The sequence below is a fragment of the Entelurus aequoreus genome, linkage group LG22 (assembly GCF_033978785.1).
Source record: "Entelurus aequoreus isolate RoL-2023_Sb linkage group LG22, RoL_Eaeq_v1.1, whole genome shotgun sequence".
Lineage (NCBI taxonomy): Eukaryota > Metazoa > Chordata > Actinopteri > Syngnathiformes > Syngnathidae > Entelurus > Entelurus aequoreus.
Window position 1 is genome coordinate 45,002,507 of NC_084752.1, and position 27,358 is coordinate 45,029,864.

Below are 27,358 nucleotides of genomic sequence, written 5' to 3' on the forward strand. Positions count from 1 at the left end.
TAACGTTACCTAAGCATAGTCAGTGGCTAACGGTAACGTTAACCTTTTTGTATGTGTCTGATAATGTTAACGTTATCTTGTAGCCTACACTACGACAGAGTTGGTAAGTCTGTCTAATAAACTAGTGCTTTATTTATTTCTTTAGTTGATTTGGAACATGAACACACTTACAGTATAATACATCACAGTTTCATATCATTTCACTTTACAGGAGTAGGAAGAAGTAAAGCTTATTTAATCCTACCCCTTTCCCACTTCATAGCGTTTACAAATATATACGTCAGTTACTGACCTTTTTATAATAAAATATCTGGGAATTAGTACATACAACAGTTTTGTAATATGTAATTAATTAATTCAGTCATTATTAACATACTGAGATGAAGAATATCTTATTTTCAATAATGTTGAAAGTATTTCTCATAATTCTTATTCATTGTACTTTGTAAGCACTATTCATGTGAACAACCTCTTAAACTGGATCATATCAGTAAAATGTTTAACTTCTTTACTTAATCCATTCCATCATTTAATTCCACATCATTTTAGCTGTTTGCAATTTTACCAAATCATCCAACTTTAATATTTCTGACTCAATAAATAAAGTGGTTGTATGTTCTCTATATCCAACATTATGTATCAGTCTAATTAATTTTTTTTGTAACACGGTTAACGAATGTAGCGCACATTTGAAGTTATTTCCCCACATTTCTGCACAATAACTCAGATATGGTAATACTATAGTAGCGAGCAGTAGAGAATGTGAAGTGGTTTGTTAAAGGCCTACTGAAATGGATTTTTTTTATTTAAACGGGAATAGCAGATCCATTCTATGTGTCATACTTGATCATTTCGCGATACTGCCATATTTTTGCTGAAAGGATTTAGTAGAGAAAATCGACGATAAAGTTCGCAACTTTTGCTCGCTGATGCCTGTACCGGAAGTAGCGTGACGTCACAGGAGCTAGTATTCCTCACAATTCCCCGTTGTTTACAATGGAGCGAGAGAGATTCGGAGCGACAAAGCGACGATTACCCCATTAATTTGAGCGAGGATGAAAGATTCGTAGATGAGGAACGTTAGAGTGAAGGACTAGAGAGGCAGTGATGGACGTATCTTTTTTCGCTCTGACCGTAACTTAGGTACAAGCTGGCTCATTGGATTCCACACTCTCTCCTTTTTCTATTGTGGATCACGGATTTGTATTTTAAACCACCTGGGATACTATATCCTCTTGAAAATGAGAGTCAAGCACGCAAAATGAACATTTAAAGTGACTTTTATTCCCACGACAATACATCGGTGACACACTTAGCTACTGAGCTAACGTGATAGCATCGTTCTCAAATGAAGATAGAAACAAAAGAAATAAATCCCTGACTGGAAGGATAGACAGAAGACCAACAATACTATTAAACCATGTACATGTAACTACACGGTTAAAAATTCTCAGCCTGGCAAGGCTTAACAATGCTGTTGCTAACGACGCTAAGGCTAATTTAGCAACTTAGCAACCGGACCTCACAGAACTATGATAAAAACATTAGCGCTCCACCTACGCCAGCCAGCCCTCATCTTCCCATCAACACCCGTGCTCACCTGCGTTCCAGCGATCGACGGCGCGACGAAGGACTTCATCCGTGGGTTTGGCGGCAAGCATCGACTAGGCGTAGTAAGTAGTCCTTGTTGTGTTGCTGTAAGTATTGTACTTAGCCGCTAATACACCGATCGATCCCACCTACAACGTTCTTCTTTGCAGCCTCCATTGTTCATTAAACAAATTGCAAAAGATTCACCAACACAGATGTCCAGAATACTGTGGAATTTTGTCGAAGAAAACAAGAGGTTTTTCTATCGGGTCAGATGGAGTACAACCACTTCCGTGGATTTTGTGACGTCACGCGCATAAATCATATCCAAAGGAGTTTTTCAACCGGAAGTGTGGCGGGAAGTTTAAAATGTCACTTTATAAGTTAACCCGGCCGTATTGGCATGTGTTGCAATGTTAAGATTTCATCATTGATATATAAACTATCAGACTGCGTGGTCGCTAGTAGTGGCTTTCAGTAGGCCTTTAAACCAAATATTGTGTGTTTTTTTCCATATACAACAACCTATCTGGACTCCATAAGAGAATCGATAAGGAATCGGTTCGATAAGAGCATTCGATAATAGGCTCGAACTCGATAATTTCTTATCAAACATTATCCCTAGTTATATTGTCTTTATATTCCAGCGAGTTAATCCATTTAGGGGGGTAATTTGAGGGGATAATTATGATGCGATTACGGGTGTTTTGAGTTACAAGCTCGGTCATCGAAGCAATGAATACTGTGTTTGGGTTCTAGGGATGTATACCTGCAAATCAAGAGGTGATAACAAAAGACCTTCCCGAAGCCGGGCAATAAGAGTGTCTCCAAGATTGTTTTCCAACTAACAAACAGTGTTTTGATGATAATGGTGACCAACGTCAGTAGCTAAGAAATCTATATTTTACTATGACAGGTGTGATTTGAAAGATTTTGAAAACACATTTTCTCAAAAATATCTTGTTTTTGTGGCCTTTTTGCCAAATCCATTGCGCCGAAATTGCTTCAATTATGACAAATGACAGGCAAACAGTTGCATGTTGAAAAGTAACAGAGTGGGCGATGACTTTCCCTCTTAAAGGTCTGAAAACAGCATCACAAAAAAGAATCTGTGCGCTAAACCTCGGTGCTGTCCTCTGTCATCCGCCATTGTTTGAGGAGGATTACGGTGCCACAACATCTATCGCAGCAGATTATAGGGCCTCTGGACGCCATTGTGGCTGCTGAAACCACCCAACACGGGTTTTAAAAGTATGTTCAGCACAAATGGTGGACGCCGCCGCCTTATTGGCAGCTGTTCAGGCCGAGCGCATCGGACTGAAAGTAGACACAATCAGCGTGTTAGCAGACCAGTTGACCTACAAGATTAATGTGACGTAGTAGGAGGGGATTATTTCTTCTATATAAGCCACAAGAGGATGGGCTATAACAGACCTGGGCATTCTGCGGCCCGCGGGCCACATACAGCCCTTTGTGCGTCCCTGTGAGGCCAATCATAAATTACAAAATACATTTTAAAAAGTATCTATGTCGAGTGTGCAATACAACGGTGCTGCTTTTGTTTTGAAAAGCGTTATTTGTATTACTTCCAGGTGGACGTATGCGCGTGCGTGATTGTGAGTGAATGTGAACAGCGGCAATCACAAATTACAAAATAAAGTTGAAAAAACATCTATGCCGTGCGCGCAATACAACTGTGCTGTTTTTATTTTGAAAAGTGTTATTTATGGACGTATGTCCGTGTGTAACCTGTGAGTGAAGGTGCACAGCGACAAGTGATGCACGGTTTACACCCGAGACGCTAAAAAGAGAAAAGTTGATGAGGAATGGCGTGTTTCCAACAAGACATGGACTGCCAAGCAACGTTCCCTCTAAGGTGCGCACCTGCGCAATTGCGCACTGCTCAAGCGTCCTCTGCGCGCAGCAAATATATGCCGCGCACCAAATCAAATCCCATTTGAATTCTAAACCAAATAAACACATTTATTCTGTGTAATTTTGCAATGCAACTCTGAGTGACAGTGACAACAAGCGGCCCTAACGGTGTTCGTCAACACCGTTCAATTGAACACCATTCAATTATTGTAACGTCTATCGAGATACTTCGAGGACAGGAATTATATCGATCACTTTATTGAGCAAAACTGTTTATATTCGGCCATAACCACACCAAAAACATGAGTAAAACACTTCTATCTTGAAAAACTAGTCATTTTCTGCCGTACAAACCAGGCCAAAACCAACTTGTCATCTGTCACCAACACGCATAGCACTAAACCACTGGTGCGTTTATGGACACACAAAAAGTCGGACAACTCAAACACCACACAAAGTTACACTATGACTCCTCAGTCATACGTGTGCTTATTCTACTGTCATTTATTATTAATGTTAATTTATTGATATTAATCATGGAATGCTGTTATTAGAGAAAGTCACAGGAATGCACACTTCATCCTATGCTTACATTTCATTGTGCAACATGAGGATGTTTAAGGGGAACTAAATGTGATCTCTGAAAGGGGTACAAATGATTTCCAAAGCAGTGCTTTTTGTATAAAGTCAAGTTATAAAGTATTATTATTAATTATTATTTATCTTACGGTACATATAGAAAATAATATTGAGAAAAATTTAATTGAAATATTGTCGATGTGGCCCTCCAGCAGCAGCTCATGCGGCCCCCGGTAAAAATTAATTGCCCACCCCTGGGCTATAAGGTAGGGTCGTACAGTATACCAGTACTAATAAAGTCATGAATTGAAAAAGGTACTACACTGCCTTTTTTTTTCCATAGACATAGCGTGCCATGGTAACATTGCTGGTAATGTGAGTCAACACACACACAGAGCACTTACAAGCGGAAACAATGCGGCGACAAAAGTGGAAGAATGGACATATTTTGGCCTAAAAACAAATGATAAAGTTGCAACTACGTGATGTAATGAATTAACTGGAAATATGTGACGCCTAACATTGTAATTACATTGCATGTATGTTCGAAATAAACTGCAGCTGTGCTTTAAAACATAGCGAGCTAGCGGCTAACGACCCTCCGCGGTGTTTTAGCTACTTCTAAATTACTAATCCTCACCTCTGTGGCGACAAATAAACTATGTTTCTTACAAGTATCATCCCATACAACAGCTAATTGCTAACAGCAAGATAGCGCCCCTTGAATGTAAACAAATGGGTGGCTCTATACAAATATCGACTGTAATGACACCAAGTACAAGAGCCGTATATAGTCGATACTACAATGATTACATTGATATTTTTTACGAGCAAAAAATCTTTTGTAAATTATTTGTATTATTTATAAACTCAGCAAGTACGTCCCTGGACACAGGAGAAGTTTAATTATGACGAATGTATTACCCTGTAACTACTTGGTATTGGATCAACCAGACAACAGAAGAATACGTGATTACATTTTAGCAAAAGTGTAGATAGAACATGTTAAAACAGAAAGTAACAAGATATTAAAAGTAAATTAACAAGTAGATTAATAATCCATTTATAATCCCTGCTAATTCTGACAAATGAATACAATAGGTAATGACCCAATAAATGACTGCATATGTCAGCAGCTAAATGTCAATTTCCTCGACAAAACCATTACATTACAACTACTTTACAATTTTTTAGTTGGGGAGGGGGCCGGTAAATTTTTCGTTTGCCCAAAAATCACAATTTTCCTATGACAAACGTCCTCAAGATGACTGCATATCATTCACATATGTTTTGCTATTCCGCGTTAAGCAGTAGATTCCGTTTTTATTGGCCAATTTCATCATTCTGTCAAAATTTTCTTCAACGTGGGAATCAGGGCTGGGCGATATATCGATATACTGGATATATCGCGGGATTGTCTCTGTGCGATATAGAAAATGACTATATGGTGATATTGGAGTATACGTTCTCACACACTTGCTTTTAGCTGCGGGCATTAAACTGCATGCGTTTCTCCCTCTATCTTGTCTCTCCTTCTCACAGACTTAAAACAAGCGCACCTTCTTACATACGTCACGTGTGCAAAGCAGAGAGCTCGATAGCGACATGGTAACGTTAGCTGTGATGCTAACGGAGTGGAGAAAGAAGGTGCCAATCTGGTAACAAATGAAGGAAGAATTAATTCCAAGAAAAACAGCACGGAGTCCATCGTCTGGCGGTGGTTTGGCTTCAAGCGGGAAGATGTTGAACAGACAACCGTAATATGTCAAGTATGCGGCAAAAGTGTTGCTACTAAAAGTAGCAGCATTGCTAATTTGTAGCATCATTTGAAAAGTCACCCGCTCGAGAATGAAGAGTGCTTGAAACTCCGCATGTCAACATCTCCGGCCGGTGCCACACCAACAAAATGCCGAAGCAACCATTTCCACATCAACACCGTACGACATATACTATTTGATATGCAGCTCATTTTTATGTGACACTTATTGAAATATCTTGTGTGACATCATGCACAAAAGTGCACTTTATTTGTTTTAAACTATTGTAGTGGCGTTCTGTACAAAAAGTGCACTTTAATTTAGTGTTGTTTTGATATGTCATCTTAGTGACATCATGCACAAAAGTGCACTAATAGCTTGTTTTAAAATGTCTCTGACAATCTTGCCTGCTTAATAACTGTTTAATAAATACACTTTTGCTAAAATGACTTAGTTTTGATTTCCCTCTTTGCATGAAAGTTTAAAAGTAGCATATATTAATGCAGTATGAAGAAGAATGTTTGAATGTAGACACATAGAATCATCATACTGCTGTGATTATATGCATCAAGTGTTCATTCAAGGCTAAGGCCAAATATCCACATATATATGGTGTATCGTGACATGGACTAAACATATCCACATATATATGGTGTATCGTGACATGGACTAAACATATCCACATATATATGGTGTATCGTGACATGGACTAAACATATCCACATATATATGGTGTATCGTGACATGGACTAAACATATCCACATATATATGGTGTATCGTGACATGGACTAAACATATCCACATATATATGGTGTATCGTGACATGGACTAAACATATCCACATACATATGGTGTATCGTGACATGGACTAAACATATCCACATATATATGGTGTATCGTGACATGGCCTAAACATATCCACATATATATGGTGTATCGTGACATGGACTAAACATATCCACATATATATGGTGTATCGTGACATGGACTAAACATATCCACATATATATGGTGTATCGTGACATGGACTAAACATATCCACATATATATGGTGTATCGTGACATGGCCTAAACATATCCACATATATATGGTGTATCGTGACATGGCCTAAACATATCCACATATATATGGTGTATCGTGACATGGCCTAAACATATCCACATATATATGGTGTATCGTGACATGGCCTAAACATATCCACATATATATGGTGTATCGTGACATGGACTAAACATATCCACATATATATGGTGTATCGTGACATGGACTAAACATATCCACATATATATGGTGTATCGTGACATGGACTAAACATATCCACATATATATGGTGTATCGTGACATGGACTAAACATATCCACATATATATGGTGTATCGTGACATGGACTAAACATATCCACATATATATGGTGTATCGTGACATGGACTAAACATATCCACGTATATATGGTGTATCGTGACATGGACTAAACATATCCACATATATATGGTGTATCGTGACATGGACTAAACATATCCACATATATATGGTGTATCGTGACATGGACTAAACATATCCACATATATATGGTGTATCGTGACATGGACTAAACATATCCACATATATATGGTGTATCGTGACATGGACTAAACATATCCACATATATATGGTGTATCGTGACATGGACTAAACATATCCACATATATATGGTGTATCGTGACATGGACTAAACATATCCACATATATATGGTGTATCGTGACATGGACTAAACATATCCACATATATATGGTGTATCGTGACATGGCCTAAACATATCCACATATATATGGTGTATCGTGACATGGACTAAACATATCCACATATATATGGTGTATCGTGACATGGACTAAACATATCCACATATATATGGTGTATCGTGACATGGACTAAACATATCCACATATATATGGTGTATCGTGACATGGCCTAAACATATCCACATATATATGGTGTATCGTGACATGGCCTAAACATATCCACATATATATGGTGTATCGTGACATGGCCTAAACATATCCACATATATATGGTGTATCGTGACATGGCCTAAACATATCCACATATATATGGTGTATCGTGACATGGACTAAACATATCCACATATATATGGTGTATCGTGACATGGACTAAACATATCCACATATATATGGTGTATCGTGACATGGACTAAACATATCCACATATATATGGTGTATCGTGACATGGACTAAACATATCCACATATATATGGTGTATCGTGACATGGACTAAACATATCCACGTATATATGGTGTATCGTGACATGGACTAAACATATCCACATATATATGGTGTATCGTGACATGGACTAAACATATCCACATATATATGGTGTATCGTGACATGGACTAAACATATCCACATATATATGGTGTATCGTGACATGGACTAAACATATCCACATATATATGGTGTATCGTGACATGGACTAAACATATCCACATATATATGGTGTATCGTGACATGGACTAAACATATCCACATATATATGGTGTATCGTGACATGGACTAAACATATCCACATATATATGGTGTATCGTGACATGGACTAAACATATCCACATATATATGGTGTATCGTGACATGGACTAAACATATCCACATATATATGGTGTATCGTGACATGGACTAAACATATCCACATATATATGGTGTATCGTGACATGGACTAAACATATCCACATATATATGGTGTATCGTGACATGGACTAAACATATCCACATATATATGGTGTATCGTGACATGGACTAAACATATCCACATATATATGGTGTATCGTGACATGGACTAAACATATCCACATATATATGGTGTATCGTGACATGGACTAAACATATCCACATATATATGGTGTATCGTGACATGGACTAAACATATCCACATATATATGGTGTATCGTGACATGGACTAAACATATCCACATATATATGGTGTATCGTGACATGGACTAAACATATCCACATATATATGGTGTATCGTGACATGGACTAAACATATCCACATATATATGGTGTATCGTGACATGGCCTAAACATATCCACATATATATGGTGTATCGTGATATGGACTAAACATATCCACATATATATGGTGTATCGTGACATGGACTAAACATATCCACATATATATGGTGTATCGTGACATGGACTAAACATATCCACATATATATGGTGTATCGTGACATGGCCTAAACATATCCACATATATATGGTGTATCGTGACATGGCCTAAACATATCCACATATATATGGTGTATCGTGACATGGCCTAAACATATCCACATATATATGGTGTATCGTGACATGGCCTAAACATATCCACATATATATGGTGTATCGTGACATGGACTAAACATATCCACATATATATGGTGTATCGTGACATGGACTAAACATATCCACATATATATGGTGTATCGTGACATGGACTAAACATATCCACATATATATGGTGTATCGTGACATGGCCTAAACATATCCACATATATATGGTGTATCGTGACATGGACTAAACATATCCACATATATATGGTGTATCGTGACATGGACTAAACATATCCACGTATATATGGTGTATCGTGACATGGACTAAACATATCCACATATATATGGTGTATCGTGACATGGACTAAACATATCCACATATATATGGTGTATCGTGACATGGACTAAACATATCCACATATATATGGTGTATCGTGACATGGACTAAACATATCCACGTATATATGGTGTATCGTGACATGGACTAAACATATCCACATATATATGGTGTATCGTGACATGGACTAAACATATCCACATATATATGGTGTATCGTGACATGGACTAAACATATCCACATATATATGGTGTATCGTGACATGGACTAAACATATCCACATATATATGGTGTATCGTGACATGGACTAAACACATCCACATATATATGGTGTATCGTGACATGGACTAAACATATCCACATATATATGGTGTATCGTGACGTGGACTAAACATATCCACATATATATGGTGTATCGTGACATGGACTAAACACATCCACATATTAATAAAAGGCCATATCGCCCAGCCCTAGTGGGAATCATGGGGCCCTACTATAAACCCCCTCCCACAAAGGCAAGTGCCCCCTTATCACCCAGCTTACTTTTGTAGCCCAAATCTGAAGTTGAATAGCGAAAAATACTGCAGAATAACCTTAATAATGCTCAGAAATGTACACTTGCACTCCAGTTCATAATGTAGACATAAAAGCAATTACAGGGTAAATAACTCAGCCTTTCAGGTTGCAACCGCCAACAAAAGGTCTCGGGATTGCAGAATAAAAAAAAAAACATTGCTGCTTGAAAATAATGTGCTGTCTTCTAAAAGGATAAAGTCATGTAGAGTCCAAATAACAACCTTGCAATGGCTTCTTAATTCAGGTTGCAGGCAGATAAGACCATTCAGCTTGTCACCAACATTATGGATAATAAAAACCTTTCCATCTGATGAGCAATAACCAATCAATAACCCACCCAATCCTCTTCTTGGCCAAATAGGAAGTCCAATCACTGAGCCGTGGCCTGGTCATTTGTGGGCGGGCCGTCAAAACACTTTGAGAAGCCGTAGAAAAATCAATAACATTTTTTTTTAAATGGTATATTTATTTTACTCGGCCTTAGGGTGCAAGTTGCGTCCATGAAGAGACAAACTACTTTAACAAGCTTGCTCAGGGGTGTGCTACAAAATGCCCCAGGCCTAAGAGGATAACGAGGAGACAAAAAAGGAAGATTCGGACAGTAGCTACTTAAAATATGGTTTAGTGGCTACTATGCATGCTAACGTGCCCCATCCCTTGTGTGCTGTGTGTGGGGAGAAGAAGTTCATTGCTGTCCTTCTGGAGTCAAGTTAAAAGGAACTTTTCAAAACATTGTGGCCATTCCCATTTAATAACGTGAGTAAGACTGGGTTTTGACTCTGCGACATAAAGCAAGGTGAAAACACAATGCATCCGTCACTCGCACTTAAACATCACCATCTTCATTTTGGAAAGTCCCAAATTTGCACCGATGTATTCGTTTTATATGTTTTGTACAGTTTTCATTCGAGATTTACTTTTTCACTGTTTTATACTTCGGTGCATGGCAATACTGTTAAATTACAGGGGAACTGTCTTTTTTTTTTTTTTTTTGCCTGTCATTCACAATCCTTATATTTCTTTCTAATTTGTAAAATACGTTAAGTACAAGGTGACTAACGAGGCATCTAATGAGTACTTCTACTGCGACATTAAAGCCCTCTATAAATACATCCAAAAATTCTCCATTTACATCTTGTGACTAGAGATGTCCGATAATATCGGCCTGCCGATATTATCGGCCGATAAATGCTTTAAAATGTAATATCAGAAATTATCGGTATCGTTTTTTTTTTTATTATCGGTATCATTTTTTTTTTTTTTAATTAAATCAACATAAACAACACAGAAACACTTACAATTAGTGCACCAACCCAAAAAACCTCCCTCCCCCATTTCTTTCTGTTATTAATATTCTACTTCCTACATTATAAATCAATATATATCAATACAGTCTGCAAGGGATACAGTCCGTAAGCACACATGATTGTGCGTGCTGCTGCTCCACTAATAGTACTAACTAGAGATGTCCGATAATATCGATATTATCGGCCGATATATGCGTTAAAATGTAATATCGGAAATTATCGGTATCGTTTTTTTTTATTATCGGTATCGTTTTTTTTTTTTTTTAAATCAACATAAAAAACACAAGATACGCTTACAATTAGTACACCAACCCAAAAAACCTCCCTCCCCCATTCACACTCATTCATTGTTTCTTTCTGTTATTAATATTCTGCTTCCTACATTATATATCAATACAGTCTGCAAGGGATACAGTCCGTAAGCACACATGATTATGCGTGCTGCTGGTCCACTAATAGTACTAACTAGAGATGTCCGATAATATCGGCCTGACGATATTATCGGCCGATATATGCGTTAAAATGTAATATCGGAAATTATCGGTATCGTTTTTTTTATTATCGGTATCGGGTTGTTGTTTTTTTTGTTGTTTTTTTATTAAATCAACATAAAAAAAACACAAGATACACTTACAATTAGTGCACCAAGCCAAAAAACCTCCCTCCCCCCATTTACACTCATTCACACAAAAGGGTTGTTTCTTTCTGTTATCAATATTCTGCTTCCTACATGATATATCAATATATATCAATACAGTCTGCAAGGGATACAGTCCGTAAGCACACATGATTGTGCGTGCTGCTGCTCCACTAATAGTACTAACCTTTAACACTTAATTTTACTCATTTTCATTCATTACTAGTTTCTATGTAACTGTTTTTATATTGTTGTACTTTCTTTTTTATCCAAGAAAATGTTTTTAATTTATTTATCTTATTTTACTAATTTTTTTAAAAAGTACCATATCTTCACCATACCTGGTTGTCCAAATTAGGCATAATAATGTGTTAATTCCACGACTGCATATATCGGTTGATATCGGTATCGGTTGATATCGGTATCAGTAATTAAAGAGTTGGACAATATCGGAATATCGGATATCGGCAAAAAGCCATTATCGGACATCCCTATACATAATACATGTTCTCATGCATGTGTCTGATACTACATTACATATTGTTATTATTATTGCCTGTATATAAAAAGTTGAAGGAGGTTTTTGAATGTTTTAAAGTGCTTTGTAGGCGGAATAGAGCGGCTCCCAATGGCTCCATTGTCAGCTGACTTTTTATTTACGACTTAGAATGCTTCATAAAAGAAAGGTGTGTTCTTGTCTCACAGAAGGATTGTGAATGATCAGCAACAAAGAAAAAGAGCAGTTCCCTTTCAAGGTCTGGAGTGCACTACTCTCACTTTTTTACCACATCATGTCAAAGATTTGACAGCAAGGAGCCAGTCTAAAAAGTCAACACACACTGGCCGGTAAACGTGACAGGGTCACACACACAAACTGAGGCTTTTTTTGGACATATGTCTCCCCCTGGTGGAGGAGGGACATAACGTAGGGCAACAAAAAAACAACATGTCCTTAAAAAGTAGGTTGTTGTGTTGAGAAAGGAGTGCGTCAGCAGCCTAATGGGGGTGCTTTCAGCCACTCGTGTATTTTAGTAATAGCGAGAGCATGACAACACCCGTCTTTTGTAGCCCCTGAGTGTCAAGGCCGGCGCGTGGGAGCCGCCACCTACAGCCATCAGGCTGCCTCTTTCATGGGTACAAACAACATTTGGAGTGTGGCGATGGCTGCAAATAAAAAGGGTGGTAGTGAATGTGCTGCTGGGTAACAATTAAGCTTTTAAGTGCATGGAGATGTTTGCCTATTTGTACATTTAGGCGCTCAATGTCAAGAAGGCTCTCGTTGGAAGTGGGAACGCAGAGAAGGAGTGTCGGCACGGTTTTAACCTTCAGCCATAAAGTGCCGATTAGCACAATTGTGTCTTTCTATATGTGACAGTGCAGTAAGAGTGGTGTGTTTAGCGGATTCAGGGATATTCACACCGAGATGCAAACCAGTGACGTGCGCTAACCTTTATACCAGGGGTCAGCAACCTTTTTGAAAGCAAGAGCTACTTCTTGGGTAGTGATTAATGCGAAGGGCTACCAGTTTGATACACACTTCAATAAATTGCCAGAAATAGCCAATTTGCTCAATTTACCTTTAACTCTATGTTATTATTTATAATTAATGATATTTACACTTAATTGAACGGTTTAAAAGAGGAGAAAACACGAAACAAATGACAATTAAATTTTGAAACATAGTTTATCTTCAATTTCGACTCTTTAAAATTCAAAATTCTACCGAAAAAAAGAAGAGAAAAACTAGCTAATTCGAATCTTTTTGAAAAAATTAAAAAAAGAATTTATGGAACATCATTAGTCATTTTTCCTGATTACGATTAATTTCAGAATTTTGATGACATGTTTTAAATAGGTTAAAATCCAATCCGCACTTTGTTAGAATATATAACAAATTGGACCAAGCTATATTTCTAACAAAGACAAATCATTATTTCTTCTAGATTTTCCAGAACAAAAATTTTAAAAGAAATTCAAAAGACTTTGAAATAAGATTTAAATTTGATTCTACAGATTTTCTAGATTTGCCAGAATAATTTTTTTGAATTTTAATCATAATACGTTTGAAGAAATATTTCACAAATATTCTTCGTCGAAAAAACAGAAGCTAAAATGAAGAATTAAATTAAAATGTATTTATTATTCTTTACAATAAAAAAAATTAATTTACTTGAACATTGATTTAAATTGTCAGGAAAGAAGAGGAAGGAATTCAAAAGGTAAAAAGCTATATCAATCAATCAATGTTTATTTATATAGCCCTAAATCACAAGTGTCTCAAAGGGCTGTACAAGCCACAACGACATCCTCGGTACAGAGCCCACATGTGTTTAAAAATCCTAAAATCATTTTTAAGGTTGTATTTTTTTCTCTAAAATTGTCTTTCTGAAAGTTATAAGAAGCAAAGTAAAAAAAAAAAAAAAGAACTTATTTAAACAAGTGAAGACCAATTCTTTAAAATATTTTCTTGGATTTTCAAATTCTATTTGAGTTTTGTCTCTCTTAGAATTAAGAATGTCGGGCAAAGCGAGACCAGCTTGCTAGTAAATAAATACAATTTAAAAAATAGAGGCAGCTCACTGGTAAGTGCTGCTATTTGAGCTATTTCTAGAACAGGCCAGCGGGCTACTCATCTGGTCCTTACGGGCTACCTGGTGCCCGCGGGCACCGCGTTGGTGACCCCTGCTTTATACCATAAGAAGTTTTAAGTTTTTTTGTTTTACTTAAAAATAATATCCTCTTTTCCAGAGGTGCCCACACTTTTTCAGCAGGAGAGCTACTTTTTCAATGACCAAGTCGAGAGGATCTACCTCGTATTTATATATATCATTTACATGTATTTATTTATTTATTTTGCCATTTTTGTTCACATGTTAAAAGGTGTACAAAATATGAGCATATTTAACATATACATTCCTTTCTTTTATGAAGACAAGAATGTATGATTGTCAGTGTTTCCCCATAAACTGCCAAGATACCTGCGGCGGTGGGGGCGTGGTTATGGGCGTGGTCACCATGACATCATCTAGTAATTTGCATAATTTACTACAATGACATGATTTTCTCTAAAAAGGCTCAAAAAATGTATACTTACTAATTAATAACAGTTTTGTTTTAAACATCCATCCATCCATCCATTTTACAATATAATTACAACACTTTATGTACATATTTATATACAGATTTGAACAATAAGTTATTCACTGAAATATATGTATTAATTGTGGTTCTTACAAAAAATATATCTTATAAAAATATAAAAGCTAAAATGTCCCTTAAAGCTCTGCCCCTTTAATTAGTGCATACTAAATCATTTAACTTTAGCCTACTACTACAACCGTATTATTTACCAGCAACATAAAGTGAAACAGAGGCATAGGTGTCCTGCCACAGTCAGTAACAAATAAACAGAAAACAGTAGTGGTGGTAGATAGACACAGAGCTTCATCAAACATCTGATCCACTGAACAAAGAGCTCCAAAAATCTTGATCCTACACTTCTCTTTTGTAAAGTAAATCTGAACAGCCGATATGGGCATCTACATCAACTATATGATTTGCCTGAGAAGCTTGACAGGACACAAAAAAATAATAATAATAATAAAAATAATACAAATAAAAATACAATTTAAAAAAAATAAATAAATACTTTTTTTTATTTATTTTTTTTGTGGCGGCCTTAATTCTTTTGTGGCGGGCCGCCACAAAAAAATCAATGTGTGCGAAACACTGATTGTGATGACTTGCATTGATTGGAATCAGACAGTAGTGATGATAACCTCCACATTTTACAATGAAGTCCTCCTTTCTGTCCAATACCACATGACAGTGCTTGCTTTTTGCCATCTTATTTGTCCAGCTTCCATTCTCCTTTTTATGCACTTTACAAGAAACACATTGGCGGCAAACTCTGTAGCTTGCTAGCTTGTGCGCACCAGCTTCCTGAGACTCTTATTTTGTTGGCGCAGGCAGGATGGAGCAGCATTTTTATTGTGAAGTCAGTGTTTGGAGTTTTGACGGCAGGTACAGCGCGAGAGTCTGTTGGAATAAAAAAGTGTTTCTGGCCTTCCTGTCGGTCATTTTTTCTTAATAATGATCTGGCAGCAGCCAGCGTCATCTCACAAGACCCTCGGGTGCCGTGAATGTCAATCAAGTGACCAAAGCCTGGCTGGCGATGGACTGACACACCCTTCGCCATCCACCCGTAGCTCGCGGTCCACGTAATGAGCACCCCTGCTCTATTCATTGTTAACACAGATTGCACATTAAAATAATAAGGATTAGGGCTGCAACTAACGATTAATTTGATCATCGATTAATCTGTCGATTATTACTTCGATTAATAATCGGATAAAAGAGACAAACTACATTTCTATCCTTTCCAGTATTTTATTGAAAAAAAACAGCATACTGGCACCATACTTATTTTGATTATTGTTTCTCAGCTGTTTGTAAATGTTGCAGTTAATAAATAAAGATTTATTTTAAAAAATAAAAATAAAAATAAAAAAAATAAATTAAAAAAATTTTTTTTTTAAAGCCTCTGCGCATGCGCATAGCATAGATCCAACGAATCGATGACTAAATTAATCTGCAACTATTTTTATAATCGATTTTAATCGATTAGTTGTTGCAGCCCTAATAAGGATATAGTAATTCACTGTCATAAAAACGTTATATTCTGATATGAAAGAAGGTACCAAAAAGTATTTTATAAAGTTGTTATCAATTACTCCTCGATTTCCTCTGCTTTAATAAAATACTTAAAATATTTGTTTCTTAGCTTTCTGTATTTGTATTATCTGAAGCAGCACTCTTTATCATCCATGACAACATACTTTGTATAATCACATTCATTTTGTTTTAAAGTCCAGTTTGTAGAAGTATTTGATCTTAGATATACAATCATCTCATTCCATTCAAAGCAGTAAAACAATGTTGTTGCAATCTTACACAAAACCCCCAAAATGCTGGCTTCCCGTGATACAAAAGCCATGTTTGATATGAATAATCAGCCTCCAGCTTCTCTGTTTTAGAGTCAAATTATGATGGATAATGATGTCACACTTACAATAAAACAGACTGCAGATGCTACGATGCACAAACTGGCGATTCGTGGTGTAAAAATGTATCTGCACACATTATTTTAGCAACTATCAGTAAGCCACGCCCTCTTCCACACGCTGAAGCGGAAACACGCGCTGAGCCTTAATCGGTTTGTGAGCAAATTTTGGGATTTTCCCTCAAGTGAATGATTTTTTTTTAAAACATATAGAAAATACAACACAGTTTAATAGACAAACATTTATATTCACTTAATAGTTGTATTATTTTTGTCAATCACGACAACCTACTCACCCTGACCACCTATGTTGGTCTGGCAATTACAATTAAATCAACTTCTCATTCCAGACACCTACCTAGCTTGTATATTCATGGATTGTCAATCTCTTCAAGGGGCCACACTATGCAAAAGCAACTTTTCTTATCTATTGGTGCCTGTGTTGGTGTATTTGGGATCTGCATGAGTCCCGAAAGTTTGAAGGTATTCATGAAACAATTTAGCATTTCTTTATACTTCCTTTTAAACGAGCCGTTTGGAATTTACACGATTTGTGAGGTTTTTCGCGTTGGTGACGCCAGCGGATGTCTCCGTATATGTTCAAGTTAAGTTAAAGTACCAATGGTTGGTCAAGTTTTACTCCAAGAGATTGTCCGCCATTGTAGTCTGATTTTGTAATCCTTCCTTTCTCCATCCCTGTGGGGCAGACTGGCTCGTACATGCACATGCGTCCTCTGCTGTTTCCGTTTCTAATACCAGGTAGTGTATAGTTCTAACTCGTATCTGGCAGTAAACTCGCTATGGAAGGGTTAAAAACTGCAACATGGATGTTGGGGAGAAGACGGGGGGATCGGTGGATTTTTTAAAAATGTTTTTTTTTTCATAAAGAAATACAATCATGTGTGCTTACGGACTGTATCCCTGAAGACTGTATTGATCTATATTGATATATAATGTATATATTGTGTTTTTTATGTTGATTTAATTTATTTAAAAAAAAAAAAAAAAATTGTTTGTAGCGCGGCCCGGTACCAATCGGTCCGGTCCGCGGCCCGGTGGTTGGGGACCACTGATGTAGACCACAAAGAAATGTTTTACAAGTAGACGAAAAATCATATATGACCCTTTAAGCCCATTTTTAGCCCTTCTTTTCTTATTAAAGCCCAGCAGGCCCCCCTGCATGGCCTTGTCCTAAGACCACATACAGGCAACAGTGATAAAAGAATAACATGTCATAGAAATAAAGATGCAAAACTCTCAATTACATGCCCACCTGTCTCGGCTGCTCGTTACCATCCATCCATTTCCTACCGCTTGTCCCAATTGGACCTATTTTGCAAGCATTCTTTAGACATATTTGTTTACTTGTATATGTAATGAAACCATTGACAGGAGTCGTATCTAGCTGTAGAAAGGCCTAGTGTCCAGCAGAGGGCGCCACTGTTTCAACAAAGTGACCCACAGTGCTGCAGCTCCAACTTCCTGCAGAAAAAGTCCTTTAGTGTTTTGAGTTCCAAGCAAAGCTTACCTTTTTGTTGGAAGAGCTTTGGTGTGTGCAGCCCGAGTCCAGATTGTTGGTGAGGACCGAGGCATTGTTCCTGAGGGACGGAGACATCAGCCTTTCCTCTCCTTCCTCTTCTTCCTCCTCCTCCTCTTCGTCTTCTTCCTCCTCCTCCTCCTCCCGCCCACTCTCGGCCGAGTGTTCAAAATCATCGCTGTCCTGGTCCATCTCCTCCTCGTCTCCATCCTCCTCCTCCCTCCTCCTCTGCTCCTCCACCCCTTCTGTCCTCTCCTCCTCTTCCTCCTCCTCCTCGTGCTGGATGCTACTGTTGTTGTTCTCCTCCTCTTCCTCCTCCTCCTCCTCTTCGTTGTCCTCCAGCAGCCTCTGCTCCGCCCTCCACGGCCACCTGGCTCCTTTCTCGCCTCTGTTCACCTTGTTGGGGGGGCCCTCCTCGTCCCCCCCGGGGCCGTTGCTGGCCCCCGACTCGCTGGGCGCCCACGCTTGTCCCCTGTCGACGTCCACCTGCGACGCCTCGGGCTGCCGAGACGCGGAAAGACAAGGAATGTTGAAAAGTCCCATTGGAGGAGAAATCAGCTGCATGCGACGCGACTAACCCTCACCCTCGGTCGCAGCTGCTCCGCCTCCTCCACCACCCGGTTCATGTGCTCATCCTCGTCGGCCTCCTCCGCCGCCGCCGCCTGCTGCTGCTGCTGCGGTGCCCGGGCCGTGGAGGAGGCGTTACCTCTCACCGCCGGACCCCCCGGCCCCCGACTCCGCCTGCTGCTGCTGCCCCCCGACAGCAGATCCTGGTTCATTTCCAAAAGCCAGCTTGCTACCTCCTGGACCTTCGCTAAGCTGTCTGAGGAGGAGAAGGTCTTGACATGCTGCAAGGAAAGCAGAAAACATATATTTTCATTAAATGGATGAAAATGTGTTGCACTGTATTTATACAGTGGAACCTCCATTTACAAACCCCTCTATTTGCAAACTTTTCCATTGACAAACTTTTAGATTGAGCCTTCAACCCTTCATTCATTCATTCATTCATTTCGTGTCTCGCCTGCATGCAAATAGTGCACACATAATTCCGACATATTCTTCCTCTCTGTCTTTTTCTCTCACACAACATTTCCTTATTCCACATCAATCACGGTATGTTCACGAACATGGGAACTCTCAACATCAAAAATATAAACATGACACATTAACACCAGCAGGTCGCTCCAATAAGGTTTTAATCGCCACCGAACGATATTTGGCATTTGGCAAGAGGTCCATCCATCCATTTTCTACCGCGTATTCCCTTTGGGGTAATGGGGGGCGCTGGAGCCTATCTCAGCTACAATCGGGCGGAAGGCGGGGTACACCCTGGACAAGTCGCCACCTCATCGCAGGGCTTGGCAAGAATGAGTCACCTGAAATGGTTTTCACTTCACAGGTGTGCTTGCAGCTCATGGAGAGAATGCCAAGAGTGTGCAAAGCAGTAATCAGAGCAAAGCGTGGCTATTTCGAAGAAACTAGAATATAAAACATGTTTTCACCTTTTTTTTTGTTAAGTACATAACTCCACATGTGTTCATTCATAGTTTTGATGTGACAATCTACAATGTAAATAGTCAAAATGAGGAGAAGGTGTGTCTAAACTTTTTGGCCTGTACTGTAAATTGATATCGGCCGATTTTTTTTTTACAACTACAACAAAAATACATCAGCAGATACAATATATTAGGGTTGGTAAAAAAAAAAAAATCTGATTAATTGCAATTAGGGATGTCCGATAATATCGGCCTGCCGATATTATCGGCATCGGTTTTTTTTATTATCTGTATCGTTTTGTTTTGTTTTTTTATTAAATCAACATAAAAAACACAAGATACACTTACAATTAGTGCACCAACCCAAAAAACCTCCCTCCCCCCATTTCTTTCTGTTATCAATATTCTGGTTCCTACATTATATATCAATATATATCAATACAGTCTGCAAGGGATACAGTCCGTAAGCACACATGATTGTGCGTGCTGCTGCTCCACTAATAGTACTAACCTTTAACAGTTAATTTTACTCATTTTCATTAATTACTAGTTTCTATGTAACTGTTTTTATATTGTTTTACTTTCTTTTTTATTCAAGAAAATGTTTTTAATTTAGTTATCTTATTTTATTTTATTTTTTAAAAAGTACCTTATCTTCACCATACATGGTTGTCCAAATTAGGCATAATAATGTGTTAATTCCACGACTGCATGTATCGGTTGATATCGGTATCGGTTGATATCGGTATCGGTAATTAAAGAGTTGGACAATATCGGAATATCGCATATCGGCAAAAAGCCATTATCGGACATCCCTAATTGCAATCCTTATTTGGACTCAAAAAAAATCAAAAAAAAATTTTTAATTTAAAAAAAAAAAAGGTTTTAATCTGTCCTGTCCAGCCACTCGGGCAAATCATATCTTTGATGTAGATGCCCATATCTGCATATTTACTTTAGAAAATACAAGTGTTGGATATTTTTATTATTGCCTTATTTGTATTTGACTTTATTAAAAGGTTTGGGAAGCCTTTTATTTATAAAAAAAAAAAAAACAGTTTTCTTTTAAGTAGGATAAAAATGGATCAGAGTAGATCATCTATTTTATGGAGGAATGCAGTCAATCATAGAACTGACACTCAATGTTACTAAAAAGTACTGATTTTGAATCAAGAATCGTTTGGAATGGAGAATCAATTCTGAATCAAATCGTTACCCCCTAAGAATGGTATTGAATCGTGTGGTGCCCAAACATTCACAGCCCTACAATATATACACATCTGATATCAGTATTTAGTATTAAAAAAATAAAAACATTGTGATAAGTAGAGAGTAAGTTAGTAGTATAAATAGTACGGGTGTAACGGTATTGTTGATACCACGGTATTTGGGTTTCAAAGTCAAAGACAAGTGGAAGGAAATGGATGGATGGATGGATGGATGGTAAATCCTCAATCCATTTTCAACTTCTTGTCTCTCTGGATGTGGCGGGCCTATCCAGCTGCACTCGGATGGAAGGAACCGTACATCCTGGACAAGTCATTGATCGTCACCCAGAAAATATATTTGAAGCCAGCGAAGCTAAAACATCAGTTTGTGAGGTATTTACATTATTAATAGTTAAATTGTTAATCTGAGAAATAGCATTTTCCAAACTGATGTAAACATGTCCACTGTGGAGGACATAGCTTCTCAGAAAGTAAAAGTTGAAAGACACTTAAGTGAACATTATTGTTTTTAAACTGGATGTTTACATTGTCACTCTAAAGACACTCAACTGTAAGTTGTTTGTTTACACTTAAAGTACATGTTTGTAGTAGGGTTGTACGGTATACCAATACTAGTATAGTACCGCGATACTAATGAATGATATTCGGTGCTATACCACCTTTAAAAAGTACCGGTCCCCCCCCAACCCCCTCCCTCCCTTTATTTTAACGGGCATGACAGCGTGTTGTCATGAGCAGAGGAGCATGTTCGGCAGCGCACACACACAGAGTACTTATAAGCAGACACTGTGTAGACAGAAAAGCACAAATCGTACACAGGACTAGCTGCCCTGATGGATCTAGCAGAGGGATCTGGTATGATACAACTTGAATCAGCCCTTGAGAGAAGAGTGACAGAGGAGTGCCTTTCACTCTTCAATATAGATGGGTCTATTCGCAAGACTGAAGAGCAAGTTGCTAGAGCTTTTCACCCTAGAACCAGTTCCCGAGGAACCACAGAACCACGTGAGCCTTGTAGACATGGGTCTGATATGGCGGCTTGCCACCCCCACACCTGAGGATCGGGAGGCTAGGAAGCGGGATGGTTCAGAGTACTGCTGGATTGACTACCTGTATAAAATCTGCGCAATCACCTTCTCACGCCATGCCAATGCTTACCTTCTCATTCTCATCAATGACAAGTATGACCTTCCTTTCAACATCAAAGATGATGAACATGATTGTCGAGCAGCAAAACATCCACACGTCCCAAATGTTATCCCGAAACCCCAGGTGTGTCTGAATTCAGTGAACTCATAGTCAACTCAGGAAACAAGGTCAGACTGCAAACAGTTGTGAAAGAGCTGAGAAAACCAGCTGGTCAAGTGCAGGGTGATGTGATATATACTGTGAGGGTGAGGTGCCAACCAACCTCAGCACTGGCATGGCTAATGGAGACTATGTCTTCAAACATCCAGAGGCAGACACAATGCTGCTCTCTGCACTAGACCTGTTGTTTTAGACTGCGGACACACAGATGTATTTGTCCAAGCAGCTTATGTATCCCAACAAATCAGAGGTGATCTACTGATCCATGCTGTCTGAAGAGGTTGCAGATATCGTCATACCTCTCCATGTAATCACCGGCAGTGACCACACCTCAGGCTTCTATGGGCATGGAAAGAAGAAGGTGTTGGAGAAGGTGATGGTTGTTCCTGAGGCAAGAGAGCTCCTGGTACGAGTGGGTGAGAGTCTGGAGTTAGCATTTGTCCTCTCGATTGTTTACGCAGAGAGCGCAGATGTTACGTGTGTTCAGGCTCGAGCTTCAAAGTGGCACAAATTGAAGAAGAAGAGTACGATTGGTCTCCCACCTGATGAGAACTCTTTGGATCTTCATGTGGAAAGAACAAACTAGATCACATATTGCCAGCTCCATTACAGCCTTCCCCCATTGGCCATGGCTGGGAACTAGTGGCCAGTGTGTCATACCCTTCCTCCCTTGCCTCAGCAGCTCATATCTCATGACTGCCCAAATGAGAGCAGCAGTTATGATGAATGGAGTCAGTGTGGAGAATCAACAGATTCTGATGAAGAATAGTGATTATGCCTCCGGTTCTCAAGAAACATCAACAAGTTGTTACATTAGCCTATATTGTTTTCTTAGCTTTATTTACATCCACCCCTACTCTTTGTTTCTGTAGTGTTTTCTACCAGCCTTTGCTCTCCACCTTATTTCCTTTTATTTTTACAATATCTTTGATATATGAAATTATAGTTTCAGTTTGACAGTATATGGTTCAGTTGCTGTGTTAGCCAGAGAGAGATGCCGCTGCCTTCAAATCTGCCCTTAAGGCCGTTAGGCTGTTTATTGTTGTATTTCTGGGAGGAAAAAAAATTACAAAAAAAAGAAGAAGAATAAAAAAAAAACTCCCTTTTGACTGTTCACCTTGAGCTTGAGTACCTCAGGGAACCCCGAGAGCTATATGCCAGTAGGAGGAAACTCCTAGCAGGTTTACCAAACCGGACAGGTCTAAGATGAGAGGTCCGACAAAGCCCAGTCAGACAACCTTGCATTTGGGGCCAATAACACACAGGGGTATTCATAAGAAAATTTAAAAAAAAATACAATTTTAAGCTCAAAACTGGCAGTCATCTTGGATTTGAAGATCAAAAATAGGTCATATCATTACATAACCACCAAATATGTAGTCCTTGACCAAAATAAGCTCTGAAATCATGTATTGTGCATCATTGTAGGTCAAACCATTCAAAAGTTAATTTCCACTGTGGCCATCTTGGATTTTGGGCTCTCGCGAAGTTTGCCCGCCATTTTAGTAACCCTCCTAGATGACAAATGTATTGAGGAACGGACCTTTCCTCTTCACGGTCACGGAAATGTCTTAGTTGACCCAACTACATGGCATCTGCTTGTGTTGTTGTGAACGACATCATGGATGTAAGATCAATGTACAAACAATCATACACCCATAACACATCTCATCTGCTTGTGTTGTTGTGAACGACATCATGGATGTAAGATCAATGTACAAACAATCATACACCCATAACACATCTCATCTGCTTGTGTTGTTGTGAACGACATCATGGATGTAAGATCAATGTACAAATAATCATACACCCATAACACATCTCATCTGCTTGTGTTGTTGTGAACGACATCATGGATGTAAGATCAATGTACAAACAATCATACACCCATAACACATCTCATCTGCTTGTGTTGTTGTGAATGACATCAGCAGCCTACTTTCCTCTTCACAATAACAGCGCAAAATAAAGGTTTAAAGAAAATACCTTTGGGCTTAAAGCGCGTATTGATACATTTATGCTTTGATTTAAAACACTGATATGTATTACACCAATCAATGTATGGATTTTTGCATTTAATACAATTTTAAATGACACAAAAAGCACACAAAAAGCACACACTATATGGTGGTAATGTGTAAAAGGTAATCAAGCATTTTTTTTTTCTACTGAATGCCACTACTAGCGACCACGCAGTCTGATAGTTTATATATCAATGATGAAATCTTAACATTGCAACACATGCCAATACGGCCGGGTTAACTTATAAAGTGACATTTAAAATTTCCCGGGAAATATCCGGCTGAAACGTCGCGGTATGATGACGTATGCGCGTGACGAAGTCAGTTTAACGGAAGTTATGGTACCCCGTAGAATCCTATACAAAAAGCTCTGTTTTCATTTCATAATTCCACAGTATTCTGGACATCTTTTGCAATTTGTTTAATGAACAATGAAGGCTGCAAAGAAGACAGTTGTAGGTGGGATCGGTGTATTAGCAGCGGACTACAGCAACACAACCAGGAGGACTTTGTTGGAGAGCAGACGCGCTAGCCGCCGACCTCACCTTGACTTCCTACGTCTCCGGGCCGCCAAACGCATCGGGTGAAGTCCTTCGTCCTTCCGCCGATCGCTGGTGAGCACGGGTGTTGATGAGTAGATGAGGGCTGGCTGGCGTAGGTGGAGAGCTAATGTTTTTAGCATAGCTCTGTGCGGTCCGGTTGCTAAGTTGCTAAGTTAGCTTCAATGGCGTCGTTAGCACAGCATTGTTAACCTTCGCCAGCCTGGAAAGCATTAACCGTGTATTTACATGTCCACGGTTTAATAGTATTGTTGATTTTCTATCTATCCTTCCAGTCAGGGGTTTATTTTTTTTGTTTCTATATGCAGTTAAAGCACGATGCTATCACGTTAGCTCGTAGCTAAAGCATTTCGCCGATGTATTGTCGTTGAGATAAAAGGCACTGAATGTCCATTTCGCGTTCTCGACTCATTTTCAAGAGGATATAGTATCCCAGGTGGTTTAAAATACAAATCCGTGATCCACAATAGAAAAAGGAGAGTGTGGAATCCAATGAGTCAGCTTGTACCTAAGTTACGGTCAGAACGAAAAAAAATATGTATTTCACTGCATTCTAGTCCGTCACTCTAACGTTCCTCGTCCACGAATCTTTCATCCTCGCTCAAATTAATGGGGTAATGGTCCGAATCGCTCTAGCTGCGTTGAAAACAATAGGAAAATATGAGGGAGTGAACAACTGACATCGTCACGCTACTTCCGGTAGGGGATAGGCTTTTTTTTATCAGAGACCAAAAGTTGCAAACTTTATCGACGTTGTTCTCTACTAAATCCTTTCAGCAAAAATATGGCAATATCGCAAAATGATCAAGTATGACACATAGAATGGATCTGCTATCCCCGTTTAAATAAAAAAAATTCATTTCAGTAGGCCTTTAAATGTAACTGATAAAACAGATTTTAATTTATGTTTCATGTTTTTCATGTTTCATGTTGTCATTAAAATGTATTGTTTTTACTATTATTGATTATAATCACATAATGTTTTACTTATTTATTTATTACTCATTTATATCCTTGTATTTAAAGTTGAACTTTGGTGGCATTATAAATACTCGTGTTTTCAAATTGGTGAATGATCGTGTTATTCAATCCATCCATCCATCTTCTTCCTCTTATCCGAGGTCAGGTCGCGGGGGCAGCAACCTAAGCGGAGAAGCCCAGACTTTCTTCTCCCCAGTCACTTTGTCCAGGATCCCCAGGGATGCCCCCCCCCCCCCCCCCCCCCAACGTGTCCTGGGCCTTCTTGGTGGCCTCCTGCTGGTCGTACGTGCCCTTATCACCTCCAAAGAGATGCTTTCGGCGTTCGTTATTTAATAGAGATGTCCGATAATATCGGCCGATAAATGCTTTAAAATGTAATATCGGAAATGAGCGGTATCGTTTTTTTTATTATCGGTATCAGGTTTTTTTTGTTTTTTTTTTGTTTTTTTTTTAATTAAATCAACATAAAAAACACAAGATAGTGCACCAACCCAAAAAATCGCCCTCCCACATTTACACATTCACACAAAAGGGTTGTTTCCTTCTGTTATTAATATTGTGGTTCCTACATTATATATCAATATATATCAATACAGTCTGCAAGGGATACAGTCCGTAAGCACACATGAGTGTGCGTGCTGCTGCTCCACTAATAGTACTAACCTTTAACAGTTCATTTTACTAATTTTCATTAATTACTAGTTTCTATGTAACTGTTTTTATATTGTTTTACTTTCTTTTTTATTCAAGAAAATGTTTTTAATTTATGTATCTTATTTTATTTTATTAATTTAAAAAAAAAAAGGACCTTATCTTCACCATACCTGGTTGTCCAAATTAGGCATAATAATGTGTTAGTTCCACAACTGTATATATCAGTATCGGTATCGGTTGATATCGGTATCGGTAATTAAAGAGTTGGACAATATCGGAATATTGGATATCGGCAAAAAGCCATTATCGGACATCCCTATTATTTAATATTTATCAAAATAATGGAGAATTGTATTTTTGCCATTATCGTCTAGCCCTACCTCACATACCAAAAAAGTAAACTGTGTGAATGTGAGCGTCAGTGTACGTTTGGCATCAGATCACACGGCTTCATACCTCAGAGGAGGCTGGAGCAAAATAACCTTGAGTGCCAGCAGAGTTCCAACAGAGAATAAAGAAGAAAACAATAGCTTTACCCTTAAAA

General features: G+C 38.5%; 1 protein-coding gene across 3 annotated transcripts in view; it reads right to left on the reverse strand.

Annotated features, from left to right (window-relative positions):
- The window catches only part of LOC133639513 (cilia- and flagella-associated protein 251-like), a 125,495-nt gene that overhangs the window by 22,844 nt on the left and 75,293 nt on the right, over nt 1-27,358 (reverse strand). For 2 of the 3 annotated variants that reach the window (XM_062032865.1, XM_062032864.1), the window contains 2 exons: nt 19,141-19,410; nt 18,554-19,063 (listed from right to left, as the gene is read on the reverse strand). In XM_062032865.1, the coding sequence (XP_061888849.1) occupies nt 18,554-19,063; nt 19,141-19,341 (711 nt within the window). In that variant the 5' untranslated portion in view covers nt 19,342-19,410. The remainder of the gene's footprint in view (nt 1-18,553; nt 19,064-19,140; nt 19,411-27,358) is intronic. The other variant, XM_062032866.1, reaches the window with a different exon arrangement.